This window comes from Xyrauchen texanus, chromosome 3 (assembly GCF_025860055.1).
Source record: "Xyrauchen texanus isolate HMW12.3.18 chromosome 3, RBS_HiC_50CHRs, whole genome shotgun sequence".
NCBI lineage: Eukaryota > Metazoa > Chordata > Actinopteri > Cypriniformes > Catostomidae > Xyrauchen > Xyrauchen texanus.
The window spans coordinates 39,646,248-39,661,219 of NC_068278.1; the positions used below are offsets into that span (position 1 = coordinate 39,646,248).

Here is a 14,972-nt window from a genome sequence, read left to right on the forward strand (position 1 = left end):
AAGCTTGCTAAATAAAAATCCTGCTAAAAGGATAAACATCACTGAACAGCATTTCGTTTGTTTTTCCTGCACGCGAGTGAAGGTGAATGCGCACTCGGATGCTCAACAGGGAGTTAAAACCGCAGTTTGAGCCAGCGGCTCGAAATGATATGGCTCCGGCCCTGTGTCCACAGACAATTCACCCTCCTCCACTTCAGGTGAAGGTCCTCGACTTCAAAAGACCGCTCCGTGGCAAAGCTACTTGCGTCACTCCAGTCACTCTCCATTTTAGAGTCTGACAGCAGCTGTCATTTAATCTGTCACTACGGGTCTCAGGTGCACCCCCCCCCCCCCACCCCCACGCTCAGCTCCGCCCTCGGTTCGTCCCCTCTATCCCGCTGGGGTCTGCCCACTTTTCGAGCATTTTTCTAATATTGCTAGTGGGTGGAGTCAGACTCTGAGCAGGGGTTTAGTTACCCTTTAATGTAATATTATCTAATGTTAATGGAGTAAACTGCGGTTATAAGCATACACCTGCCCTATTCAAACGTCTTCTAAACCATACAACTTTCACATCTAGGCTAAATCAAATATATTATATTTAAACACCAACATCTCACAAACATCTAGTAAATGGTTTTGTGTTATTATTGTAAGATTGGCTATCTTATCCAGTGGACAGCAGTGGCAGAGATACAGGGTGGCCGTGGCAACCATGGACCGAAGCCTGGCCATCCCACTCGCAATTGCTGTTTTAGTCATTGTTTTTGGTAATTTTTTGGCACAGTTTAGTTCTTTAAAGGTGAAATCATCCCTGTATGGAGTGGTGGTGGCGTAGTGGACTAAAGCACATAACTGGCAATCAGAAGGTCGCTGGTTTGATCCCCACAGCCACCACCATTGTGCAGGACACTTAATCCAGGTTGCTCCGGGGGGATTGACCCTGTAATAAGTGCACTGTAAGTCGCTTTGGATAAAAGCGTCTGCCAAATGCATAAATGTAAATGTAAACTTAACATGAGTGCACACCAGGTCACCAAACCTCTCCATCCCGGGTGTCATTTTATCCACCCACAATTTGAATTTCACTGTCAAACCAGCCGTGATTAAAATCTAATTACGGTAATTTCTGGGAGGAACAGAAAGACATGCTTTCTGCCTCCTTTTCACTGGATATAATAGCGAATCTTACTATAATAAGAAAAAATGCTTTTATTAGGTGTTTGTGAGGTGTTGGTGTTCATTAATATATTTAATTAAGCCTATGTGAATGGTGTATGCTTTTGAAGACTTTTGAATAGAGCAGGTACTGGGAACTGGGACTTTTCCACGAGGACCACCTCAAAGTCCAACGACCTCGTGTGAATCTTTATCGTCCTTTAAAACGAGGGTGATTCACAAGTGAAGCGTCTCCATGATTGCTGTCTCTGCGTGGGCGCGGCCCAGAGAGTAAAAGCAGCTCACATGCTGATCTGATGCTGGGATATGCCTCTCGCACAAGGAACACTTACGGAACGAAATCTTTAAAAAGACGTGAACACGTAAGTGTCTCTTTTAGATGTATACATAAATATATATTTTTATCACACAATATACATACGATTGCTTTGTAAGGATACACAAACCCTGCCGAAGCACTGCAGGGAATCAGGAGGCTGAGGCCTGTTCACCAGCGAAGCATTAAGCGGCGAGGCGTGTGATGTTCGCTGGAGCACTGCAGGGGAGCGGAAAGACTTCCCGGGAAGATTCCTGTTGCTGTATATCAATGGCGAAGGTTAAGGGCTTAGACAAGAGAAAATCGCTGTAATGAAGGAAGAAATTCTGAGGAAATGGTGTTTGTGCACCAGTTTTTGTAGGGGACATTTTCGCTCCAAATCAGGCAGGGCTCAAACACCATAGCCAATATTTGGCATGGGTGCATGGTCATGTGTATGTCTGTGGAAGAGATAAAGCGGTAAGGCTCATCACCTGGGCTGTAATTACAGCCAGGTGATGGCAGAGGGAGAACTGATAAGGCATGCCAGAGCGTCAGATTGGAAGAGAGAGTAGCGAAGGAAACTGGTGTCTGAAGGACTGTGTGGGGAGATACTAAAGAAAGCCCTGTTTGATTTTTTTTTTTGCCATTTGTTTTGTTAAACCTGACTGTTGAGAAAAATAAATACTCACGTCATCTGATCGCTGTCTCCCAACTCCTCCATTGCCCAAGAACTTTCACACAATATTAGAATATTGACATTATTGTAGAGAGGTTTCAATTAGATTGTGTAAGAAGGCACTCCCATAAACGCAATGTCAAGTGTACTGAGTCGTAAGGGAACCCTGTTGTAACTGAACAGTTGAAAAACAAATAGTAAAGTGCTAAAAAAGGCATTAGGCCTAACAAAAATTAAATACACTGACATATTTTATACTGCATGATTGTTTTCAAATATTTAATATGCTTGCATATGTATTAATTTTAACAGCTGGAAATACTCTCTTGGTTTTCCTAACCATTATACGACACTGTGACTTCAACATAAATGCAAACAAAAATACACATTTACGATCATATTTTTGGACTAAATATGCACTCATTGAATGTTATTAGGAACACTATGGAGATTGACGTGGTCTTCTGCTGTTATAGTCCATCCGCCTCAAGGTTTGATGTGTTGTGCATTCTGAGATACTATTTTGCTCACTACAATTGTACAGAGTGGTTATCTGAGTTAGTGTAGCCTTTCAGTCAGCTCAAATCAGTCTGGCCATTCTCAGTTGACCTCTCAAATCAACAAGGGATTTCCATCTTCAGAACTACTGCTCACTGAATGGTTTTGTTTTGTTTTTGGCACCCTTCTAAGTAAACTCTAGAGACTGTTGTGTGTGTGAGAATCCTAGGTGATCAGCTGTTACAGAAATACTCAAACCACCCCATCTGGCACCAACAATCATGCCACGGTCAAAATGACGGAGAACACATTTTTCCCATTATGATGGTTGATGTGAACATTAACTGAAGCTCCTAACCCGTATCTGCATGATTTTACGCATTGCACTGCTGCCACACGATTGCCTGATTACATAATCGCATGAATATGTAGGTGTACAGGTATATCTAATAAAGTGTTCAGTAAGTGTACTGAAAAATCTACTACAGAACTCCAGAAGGAGCATTTGTAACATCTGTCCCCGACTAACCAACTTGCATGTTTGCCTAATTTTCTCAGTGACCCTGCATCCTAGAATGTCCCAAAATATGTTAATTTTAAGTAGACAAATCAATAATTACAACAAGGAAAGTTTCCTTTTATGGTCAGTCATTGATAATGTTTTATTCACAAGAGCAAGAAACTATATATTTGTATTTCTGTTATTAAAGTACATTTTATTAAAAGAGAATCAAAAGGAAAATACTATTATTATACAGTACAATTAGGGGAGTGAACATGCTCTCATCATCCATAGATACCCAACTTTAAGGCAGGTCATACTGTAATATTAGCTAAAGATTATGATCATTGCTCCAAACTGAAAATATTTGTATTCCCCCAGTTATGTTTTCAATCATAGCAGTCAAAGGATAACACCTTCTAACAATAACCGCTGTGTGCATAGTTTCATGTGTGTGGATAGCAGACAATTTTAAGACTTCTATTTCATAAAACACAATGAAGGTAAAACTGCATGTAGATAATTGGTTTCATTAATGCTTTTTCATCTTTAGCCTGCTGCCAAATTAAAAATCTAATTTAGTTGTTCAGTTATTTATCATTGACACTGGGTTGTATAAAATTAGTTGTTGACATGCAGCAGAGTTTCCTCTGAACATAATCTGTTTAATTTGAATAGCTCTTAAATAACAAGACTTCTATATTTTTAAATGTGTGTTGATAAAAGTTGGATATAAATAAAAAGTCCTGCACAGGGTAAACTCTGTTTTCCTTTATTGTTTCCTGTGACATTTCTCAATAGATCCTTCAGAAAGAGAGACAAAGGGAAAGAGACAGTTTTCCTCACATGTATATGTGCATGAAATGTGCATTTTAGTGCTTGAGTATATTGCTATGCAATCTTTGTAAGTCATTATGCCCAAATTGAAACACATAGCCTAATTCAAACATTGCAGACATTGCAAAAGCTTAGTTTTGTGACACCTTAAGCAAATCTAAGGGACCTAAGTTTTATGCAAGAAAGCATGTGCAAAAAGTAGCTTAACTTTGTATTGAAGCAGGCAGTGCAGTGAAGTGTGTGCATAAGCAGCTGCACTGTGCATGCTAGTGCAATTTAAGACATAAATGAATACATGTATGAGTACATCAATATACTTTGTCACGCTTAGTTATATTGCCTTAATACTATCATTCCTATGTACTTGTTTTCTTTACCACGCCTATATCATTCTTTGCCTTGAAACTTGACTGAAAATGTCCTTGAGTTGCTTTTGTGAACAGTATAATGAGTTCTGACTCTAAATCAGGTTTAAGTGTTGGAATAAAATATGTTGGCAGTGGGGATGTTCCTCAGAGAGAGCAGTCTTTTTATAGGTAACAAACAGAGGCTCTATGGCAATGATAATGTATATAGCAGCACTGTCATGCATATTGCACTGAACATAATGCTTGGATCGATAAACTAGCCAACTAATAAGGTTTTCAGATTACTCTTACAATGATTTCACTCAATAATTTTTTTATAAATATAAAAAAATGTCAGCAATAAAGATTTTACTCTATTGAGCAAATCTATTATTGATTTTTATGAATTGTGAAGGAAGCATATGACTGGATATTGTATACAGGTTCAATGTATCAAAACAAAAATATACATTTATGATAATAAAGAATAATTTAGGTGATAAATGTTTTGGATGCCATCTCACCACCTCAAACTTCTGAATATATTTTTTGGTGCCATCCAATGAATACAATGCAAAGTGCTCAATTGACATACAAGTCTTCAGTTTTCAGGCATGCCACATTCATCAATACTAATTTGGCTGTAAATGATCATTTCAGGCCATTCTATCATAGATAGAACTGTTGCAATATTTGTGTTTGTTTGGATAGGAAAATCAAGTAACTACACATTTCAATAAATTTCGGTGGGTAATGTGCATCGTGTTCTATTTCTAGTTTGTTCTTTTATAATGAATCCTAATGATGTAATGATTTTGAGCTCCATAGAAACTTTAAGTGGGTCTGTAAAGCATAAAATTATGCAAATAGTCAACATAACAATATAAAATGGCAAAAACAACTAAATACAAATCTACATTTAAATGTAAAAGGAAAATAATATATGAGAATGGCTTTAAGTTTTAGAGTGCTGGAAGTTGGACAGGTCATCCTTACAGAAGGCCAAGAGAAACAGAAAGTGATATCACAACTCCATGTATCCATGGTCCTGTGTGGAACAATATGCTCAATGCAGAGCACACCAGAAGATTTCCTGTTTCAAACAAAGAGACAGAAAATATAAGATAAGCAGAAGAACACATTTTGTGAAAACATATAGATTAAGAAGAAAAGTCCCAAGCAGTGACAACACTCTTGTAGTATAATACATGCAGAAGAATTGCAGCAACATGATCTGAATCTGTGAAGAACCCAACCTTTTAACCCTGGAATTCTTCAACGTCATAAATCAAAGGCCAGGCATCAACATTGGTCAGAAAAGCCCTCAGCATGACCTTCTGAACTTCTACACAGAGTTAAAGCAGACTTTTCTTTGAAAGGTTTCCAAAAGACCATCGGATTTGCATGACTCTAATACTAAAACATTTCATGTTAATCCAGGAACATTTTATACAAAGTCACAGTACTTTACCGATTTAACCTACTAAAATGTACAGAATGCATTTAAATCCACGATTTATACAATACCTAGTCTTGCTAGGTAATTATGAAAATCGCTTGGAACTGTGGTAACTTGTATAACTGACAAATGATTATAGCATGATGTACCTCATGATGTACCTATTTAAAATGTGTTTAATGTTTTATCCATGTTGTATAACCAAGGAATTAACCATTATGATTTGTAACCAGGGATTTTCATGTTTTGTTACCTACACATACAATATTCATGAAAGAATGTCATGATTAGTATGCAAAAGCTTGCTTGGTTACATGGAGGAAGCTGATGACAACGAATATAATGTCTCTTGTACCATTGTCAAGATATAAAAGTTCATGATTAATTATGCACTATTTTTAAGTGGGAGTTTCTGTAAGAATCCGAAACAAAGGACCATAAAAAAAAAAACAGCCCAGTCGGAAAAGACAGCCGAGTTGACCATGTGAGACTGAAAAGTCACTTCCGATTGGCGCAGGACACCTTTGGGGATCCCGAAGTCCCGAGGAAGTCTCTCACTCTCTACGGTTCACACACCCAACGGGAGTCACGGATCCTCCATGAGAAGGCCTCGCTTCAAAGCCAACCTCATCATTCATACAGACAATAACTATCCGATCTTACAGAGGTCCAAATCATCGACGAAAACAAACTTTCGAACAAGAGCCAAGAACCAAGTAATACAAAGAATGCATGGAAACTCAACGACATGCAAGTACATCTTCAGTATTGTGCTCAAAGTGCTGGAGTATTAGTTCAATACATTGGGTAATCCGATAGCAAATCGATGTAGACTCAAATAAGGATAATGGTTCTTAAGGCATTGTCAATAGACTCCATAAAGTACATTATCACTGTATTGATCATTTATTTCACATTTTGTCACTCTTCTCACCAACCTGTCTCATGTATACAGTATATGTGTTAGATTAGATTTATGTTTAGAATAGCAATAAAGTTTGTCTGTATTCAAAGATGATTTGACTGTGGTATATTTTGATAAATAATCTCATCCCTGTTTCTAAAAAATTTCACTTCAATGCTTTACCTAAATACGTGGGATATTATTTTCAATATGCCATGAGAATAATATTACTCCAATAAGTGAATTAATCACCCTTATTAAAGCTAATTCCTTACAGTAGATATTGTAAGCGGATACAACGAGATGTTGTATTACGATTTAATGGTGGAGAAATGTATTTAGACAAATGATTAAGTTATTTGTAATTTATCCAATTTAAAATGGTTGTCGAACGTGACTAATTCCATTATATATTTCAATACATAATAATGTAGAATAAGGACAGTTTAATTTAGTTCATAGTTCACATATTTCGAGACCCTAACTTCCCTTACATATAATGGTGTGAGAATGAGGGCACTTTAACGGTTCTCATCTAAATTTAGCATACCAAATACCCTACACTCTTCACTTACACCTAAACAGGTGTTGCATAACTCCTAAGTCATTTTTTACTATCTTTCTGCATAGGTTTTGTTGAGATACATTTAAACTCACTTTGATGGTATGCCATACTGTTCTCTTTCCAGGTGCTGCCCTGATAAACCCTGCACGTGTAGCTGTATGCACGGTCATCAGACAAAGGCATCCAGGTGAGGCGACAAATGTTAGGTTGCACCAAAGAGACATTTGTTCGCCTTCGAGTCTCAATAGGTGGGATCATGTGGACCGGAGTGTTAGGGTAGGTAGAACCCATGAGTCGCCCATCCTGTTTGAACTCGCAGAATGGCCCGGGGATCTTCTGTGTCTCTGGGAATTCACAATCAATCTGAAGATTCTTCTCCATGTAGGTGATGCAGGCAAACATCTGTGGTCCTCGAGGAGTATTCCAGAACCAGGAGTCAAAGTCAAAGAATCCAGGTTTCTGATATGGATTTGTGGCAGTGACCACACCCACCATACATGTCCCAAACACTACTGGAAGAAAAACACAACCACATATGTAATTTGAAATATGGAACAAGAGATATTTGTAATAATAAGCTTTTTTTAATACATATATTTACTGTATATGCTGTACTGTGCAAAAGTCTAAGGCACATTAAATGTTTCATAAAAGCATTTGTCTTACATTTACATTTATGCATTTGGCAGACACTTTTATCCAATCCAAAGCGACTTACAGTGCCCTATTACAGGGACAATCCCCCCCCAGAGCTTTGCTCAAGGACACAATGGTGGTTGGCTGTGGGGATCAAACCAGCGACCTTCTGATTAACAGTTATGTGCCCACTACGCCACCACCACTCCAAGATGGTTATTTTATATACTCTGTTTTAGTGTGTCAATAGAAAATATCCATTTTAGATTTCCAAACATTCCTTTAACAGATTGAATAAAAGTAGAACAAGGAGTCTTGCAACAGATGGTATGAAACCTACAGAGCCCAGGTGTCAACATCATTAAGTCAGTCTGGGTTTACATGAAGAAACAGAAACGAGATACAGACAAATAAAGACAAATACACAGAACTATGGCAATTTTCTTGGAACAACCTACTGTATCTGCCAACTAGGGATGGGCGATACCACTTATATTCTTTTCGATCTGATACCAATATTTTCAAGTCCAATATCGTCGATACCAACACAATAAAAAAACAATTTTGCCATTGTTGGGATAAAATGGGTAATTTAAAATAATAATTTTAGTCATTATTCAAGTCATTATTATTATTATTATTTTTGCCTAAACAGAAAATAATTAGACTTCTATTTTGTTTACCCTTACAAAAATGAACCATTTCACTACAGTAATACAGTATAGTTTAACCATGGTATTTAGGTACCACACAATGAATCATGGTTACTACCACAATATTACTGTTGTAAATCAATGGGTTTAATGGTAAAGTAACTGAATAAATGAATAGGTGTCATTATTTAAATGAATAGGTGTCATTATTGTTCCTTTTATTATGCTACTATGAAAATTGTTAATACTTGATTATTATTCTAACCAATAAACTAATTAATAATACGCAATAAACTGTTAAGCATTAATATGAGTGTAGTAATGTTCACGATAACTTGAATTACCATATATAGCCTACATAAAAATTTATGTTTTTTTATTTATTTGTGTAATATTATGTGCTTTTCTGTGTAGAGTGAAATTGTTTTCCTACTTATAAATTATAAATTAAATATAAATTATTTGATATCACGGACAGCAGTAAAGGGCAAGAACATAAAAAAAGAGCATTAAAACTATCAGGGGTGCATGTAATTGCATAAGTTATATTTAAATGTATATAAATATATTTACGTTTAGCAGGGAAATAAATATGCTGTGCAAATTATAGTTTCTCCAGGGATGCTTGTGTATCAGACCCTGGAAATGTCCCACCCCTTACTGAAACGGAAAATATGATTGGTTAAGAAATATCTAATCGTGTCTGAAATGAACGTTCTGATTGGTGGATCAGCTTAGTCCGACTGTCTGTCTTGCTAGTGCTCCCCAGTGCATCTACGAGCATGTTTAGAGAGAATCTCTAAAAAAATTATAATAATAAATAATAATTCATTCAACGGTGCTGCGGCGTTATTAGATACAAAAAGTTCCGGGTCAAATACAACATCAGTATCGGAAGTATCGATACTTTTAGGATCGATCTGCCCATCTAGTAGGCCTACTTGAAGTACACGAAGAAGAGCAATGTTAAAGCTATCAAGAGAACTAATGAATGTCCCTTTAATCAAGAACCTCTAAAAAAACAGAGCGCACATTTGACTACAGCAACAAAACCCCATTGTTTTAAATCTTTAGAGAACAAATAAACATGATTCCGACACATGGATGTACACAGGTGCTTTGAACACAGTTAAATTTATAGAAAGAAAATAGTTCTAAAATACATTTCTGCAGGTATAAATAACACTGTTAGACCGAATGTTGTGAATAGTGAATCTTACCAGCTACAGCCATGAGCATTAAATTATTCTCTCCTGTCTTGATATTTTAGAGACTCACAATAATTCTAAAATCCTCTTTGAAACAACAATAGCAAAGGTTTATTGTTAAATTATTTACTTTTATGAATGTAACCCCCCCATATTCAATGAACTGAATAGGAGTCATTTCATCTCTGGAAAATTAAATAAAACTAAATTTTGAACCAGTTCAACACATCAGACTTAAAAGTGATATTATATGCACATGATAAGCAAGTGATCCATTGACAATCAGTAAATAAATAATGATTAAAATAAATTTTTAATCCGTGATTGACATCGCCTCGTCCACCATGTTTGTTCCTCTAGCAAGGAAACTCCAGTCAGCTGTGACTGGTCGAGAGGAGCAGTAGCGGTGACTGTGGAGCCCATACTAATGTGGGCTCAGCCAAAGGGGGTAGAGGGTACAAAGGGGGCGCTTGCGAGCACACCTTAGAGCGCTAAAATGTCAAATGGGACACTTGTGGACAATAAGGTCTTGTGGACTTCACGGAAATGCACAAATGAAGGCCACGAGACTGCAAGTCCATATCAAGTATGCAATTTGACAACAGGGTCAATATCACAAGGTGATCAACTTTAAAGCGTTGCTTCAAAAAGGGGCGTGAACTCCAAATCGCTATTAAAGATATATTATAAAGATTCCGTCCACATTTTGAGATCTCAGGTCTGCAGCTATATCTACATAGCATTTCCCCTGAAGAGGCGCCCTGAAGCCAGTGTATAATTTTAATGTCTTTTTATTTTTCTTGTTCGTATGTGATTTTAAAATGGACTTTTATGCATAAATATATATATATATATAATTTCCATGTAAACCACTTTAAATTTCCACTGTTTATGAAATGTACTACATAAATAAATGTGCCTTTCCTTAACTGTAATTGAACCAATTAATTGAACGAATTGCTATGCAAAATAATTCACCTTTTAAAGCGCTCAAAACGGCAAAACACTGATGCAAAAACATTAAAGTGCAATAAGATTGTGGCTGCTGCAGGTCAAATCTGTCTAATAGAGAAGATGTTATAACAATGACGCTGACATGTGAAATATCCTTTTTCATGAAAAATCCTGAGTTTTTCCTGATGCAACGATCTGTTGGAGATTTAAAAGAAATCAAATCTCTAATAATCTGTGGGAAGCAGGGTGTTTCAACCCCACAAACAAAGACAGGTGCATGCGTGAGATCTGTTTGAATGAGAGATGCATATCCTTCAGAATCCATGAGGATTATCTTGGAAAATGCAAATATGTGTTATATTTCAGGCATTTCAATTGTCACACATCGTTTTGCTTTCTGTCGCTTTCTCCAATCAAAAATAATTTGGGAACTCTCTGTAACTACCTGCTTTCAAACCCGTGGAGCAACTGTGCATAACTTTTTTGACTAAGATTGTCTGCCAAGATTTTCACAAGAATGACAGACATTTTAGAAAATAGTCTGTATAGGTATGGTCACTCTATGTACACAGAGTTACAGAAATATGAAATTACTTAAACAGTGATAAAAGATTTTGGTCATTTTGCCCACCTCCTAGTTTTACAATTTCTCAAGGCACACCCACACCCACACCCACCAGTGGCTATATTTCAAGTATTTAATTTTTCAACCACAAGATGTCACTGTGGCCTCCAAGCTTCACTCTAGAGCACTCTGAACTCGATTGTTATACCTGAAATAGAAAGCACGCCCCCTCATTACCATATGGATACATAAATTTAGAAATACATAAATGTGGAAATAAATGAATGTATACATAAATGTAAAAAATATTTAAATGTGGAAATAGATAAATATGGAAATATAAACATATGTAAATAAATAAATACATGTATAAATAAATAAATGAGGAAATGTGGAAATAAATTAATGTGGAAATAAATAAATACAATAATACATAAATAAGGAAATAAAAGTGAAAATGCTGATTTATGTCAGATTTTAAAATGTATTTATTTATTTAGCCTATATGTACACTTTATTATAATTTTTTTTACATTTCTTTACACATGTATTTGTTTATTTATTGTTTATATTGTCACATTTGGTCCTCCATAGGCCACTCCATATAAAATAACGTATTAGATTAAAGGGCACCTATTATGGAATTTTGAAAATTACCTTTCATGTAGTGTGTAACAGATTTAAGTGAACAAAAACATCCTGCAAAGTTTTATATATGAAAGTTCACCGTAAAAAAAGTTATTGTCTCTCAAAAGTAGGAGTCGACTCTGAGTCAATGTAATGAATCATTTTTCCAACGAGTCATTTTCCTTTTCGTTGTGACATCAAGACAAAAAGCTATCAAATTGTCCGCGCCCACTCATTGCACGCGCAGACACCAGGGAAAACTTGAAAACATCATGTCGACAACAAGACGCTGTGTTCTGAAGTGCATATCAAAAGCGACCTTTTTTTCACTGCCCAGGGACGAGCATGTGAAGAATCAGTGGCTAGAGTTTATATTTACAACTATACCACACAAGTATAGCCCGAAACTTGTGCTGTGTTCGCATCATTTTAATGACGATTGCTTTACGAACATGAATGCTTTCAAGTGTGGATTCGCGAGCCGGTTGATACTGAAGGAAGGATCAGTACCAGGTTTATTTGGATCAGCTTCCCCCTCCGAATCACAACCTGTAAGTATTATTAATAATTGTTTCTTTTATGTGTTTTTTAGCATGCTTAATAAGTATATGTGTGTGTTGTGTAAGTTACGCTCAGCGCAGCTTCTAGGTCTCCAATGTCATTTTTTTTTAAATATGTGAAATGTTTGTCGATGTTATTGGAGTTGTCATAAAGAATAGAGCAATAACTTGTAGTAATGCAGTGCTTTACCAATATGTTTATGCGTTGGGCTAACGCAAACAATAACTGATTGGGTGTTTACCACCGAACTTTGGGCTATGATCGCTAACATAAATCAACTCAAATTCCTTCTCTGATTTTGATTTTTTTAACTACAAAGCGGTGATGGGCGTTCCGTTTCCTACAATCTCTGCACAGAGTATACCAATCACAACTGACTGGGTCATCTGACCAATCACCGCAGATTAGCGTCACACAAAGGAGGGGTTTGGAAAAATGAGTCGTTGAACGAATCATTTGGGAGTCGGTGAGCAAATCAGGTAAACATAAATACATATTATAAGACAACAAAAGTGTTTTTTGTCATTGCATGCATGTAAAACTGTTGTTGGGGACTCCCAAAACAATATTAGGAACATTTTAAATGCCATAATAGGTGCCCTTTAATTCAAAATTATTTCGGTTTAATGGTCCAGCTTGATAATACATGCAGGGCTGTAGCAAATGGGGTGAAAATTGGTAATAATTCTAGAGGCCCACAGGTCCAGGGGAGGGGCCCACAAAACATTTTAAACTATTTTTATATACAGTCATGGGGCCCAGAATTCCTTGATATGGCCCTGATTACATGTCCCCTACCCAATACAAAACATAGAAGGCCTATAACCATCCCACAAGATATAAATGAACGAGAAAAACACAATCAATTCTTGTTAATTTTTCTATAATTTTTTAACACATGTATCTTGTAATCTTCCTGTATTTTCCTACTTTTCTCGATACAACTTAAGGTTAAAGGACAAAATTTTACTTACATAACACCATACAAGCTTCTGCTGATGGATAAGACTTCATCGCCTCTCCCATGCAGGGTTCAACATCTATGTCTGCTGCTGAACAGATATGGGAAAAACATTTTTTAACATGTTAGTAGGCCTACTATATATAACTTTCAACAAATAACACGTAATGTGCCGAGACATTATCTAAAGAACCAGAGAGATTTAAAGGTCATTACGTGGCCTACCGAAATATGGGTGACCAGTTGTGATATTCCCATTTTTAGACGTCTTATTCAGCTTTCAAACACACTAGTCGAATTCACAATATGTGTACAAGTAACAAACTGCTTCGGCTTAGATCAAATAATACAGATACCGCAGTCCGACACCTCCCACATCTTTTCAACGAGGGTATAGTTATTCAAATAACACATCAATGGGATCATTTTTAGCATAAATATTTTCTCAAATGTGTGTCTGGACCTCTGACAACACACGCACATTTTTAATTTAGCTGTTTGTATTACCTTCAAACCGATTCGTACCGTGCCCTCGTCTGCAAGCCAAAGCACTCTAGTCTCCTAAATGACGCGAATCGATGGAGATGCTGATGCTGAGGAAGCCCGCAGTTCTACCGCAGTCGAGCATGTAGCACATGTACAAGCACAAATGACGACTGAAAACCTTTATACGTCGGCACACATCGATTCTGCATGGGATGCCTTAATCTTCAATGGCTTATTCTTATTTCATATATTTTTCCAGTATCATTATAAGTGAACACGGACACTGTTGCATTAATTTAAATCGACATGCAGACTGTGCATGCGATGATACACGTGAACCAATTTTATTTTATATTGTTAAGGCTGTGGTGATTTAAAAAACGACTCCCGGAGGACTACATAGGCTATATTTGGTTGTCATTGGGATTTTAGTCTGCCGTAGTTGATGACGCACCACTCACCAGACCTGAGAAATTGCTCATTGCAATGTTGCAATCTTTCTCCACCAGCGGAGGTCGCTGTTCATCATGAAAGGGAAAGCAAGAGCTGCGGTTAATTAATGTGGAATTTATGCACAATGTAATGTGAATTTAACCATCAAAGTATAGGACAGGTCTCTTTCGCACATCAGTGTTCTCAAATCTGTATTGCAAACAGATTATTTTGAAATAGACAACGAAAAAGAGCCCTTAACCCCATCAGACCAAAAAAAAAAAAAAAAGAAAGTTTTTTGCCCAGTTGATGTTTACTTTCCTCCACTATAGAAAATTGTGCCAACACATGGCTAAAAATGCCAATATCATTACATGGACACTCTTGGCAATTTAATCGCTCATGTAGCCAGGTGGAGACCAACTTGGGTTCTGATTTATCCTGTATACTAGCTGTTTTGAGACCCAGTGTACCACTTTGCATGGCACTGTGCACTCTTTTCAGAATCACACTTGTACTCTTCGGTCAAATTTGACTCGAAAACAATAAACGATATATTTTCTTATTTTTATGAAATAAATGTAATAACACTAACTTGAATAATATAAAACAACACTAAAGTTGTAAAAAAAAAAAAAAAAAAAA

The 14,972-nt window shown here is 36.7% G+C and overlaps 1 protein-coding gene across 4 annotated transcripts; it reads right to left on the reverse strand.

The window, feature by feature from the left end:
- Nucleotides 1–3,889: 3,889 nt before the first annotated feature.
- On the reverse strand, nucleotides 3,890–14,288 carry si:ch211-215c18.3 (uncharacterized). Of its 4 annotated transcripts, none has more exons than XM_052109840.1 (4): nucleotides 13,917–14,288; nucleotides 13,423–13,497; nucleotides 7,337–7,753; nucleotides 3,890–5,409 (listed from the first exon to the last, which is right to left on the reverse strand). In XM_052109840.1, exons 2-4 carry the CDS (start codon nucleotides 13,472–13,474, stop codon nucleotides 5,309–5,311), a joined length of 570 nt encoding a protein of 189 aa, XP_051965800.1. In that variant the 5' UTR covers nucleotides 13,475–13,497; nucleotides 13,917–14,288; the 3' UTR covers nucleotides 3,890–5,308. The 4 variants fall into 4 exon arrangements, with proteins under 4 accessions (XP_051965800.1, XP_051965791.1, XP_051965782.1 ...); XM_052109831.1 differs by having other exon boundaries at nucleotides 13,423–13,500; XM_052109822.1 differs by having other exon boundaries at nucleotides 7,337–7,756; nucleotides 13,917–14,285.
- Nucleotides 14,289–14,972: the final 684 nt, after the last annotated feature.

What these genes read in the sequence shown, in the direction of transcription:
- si:ch211-215c18.3 (XM_052109822.1), bottom strand. Translation starts at nt 13,474, where the DNA reads ATGGGAGAGGCGATGAAGTCTTATCCATCAGCAGAAGCTTGTATGGTG. An exon ending in AGAAGCTTGTATGGTGTTAT is followed by an intron (nt 7,757 to 13,422) that starts GTAAGTAAAATT and finishes TTTTTCTTCCAG; the next exon opens with TAGTGTTTGGGACATGTATG. An exon ending in CAGTATGGCATACCATCAAA is followed by an intron (nt 5,410 to 7,336) that starts GTGAGTTTAAAT and finishes TGTTTGAAACAG; the next exon opens with GAAATCTTCTGGTGTGCTCT.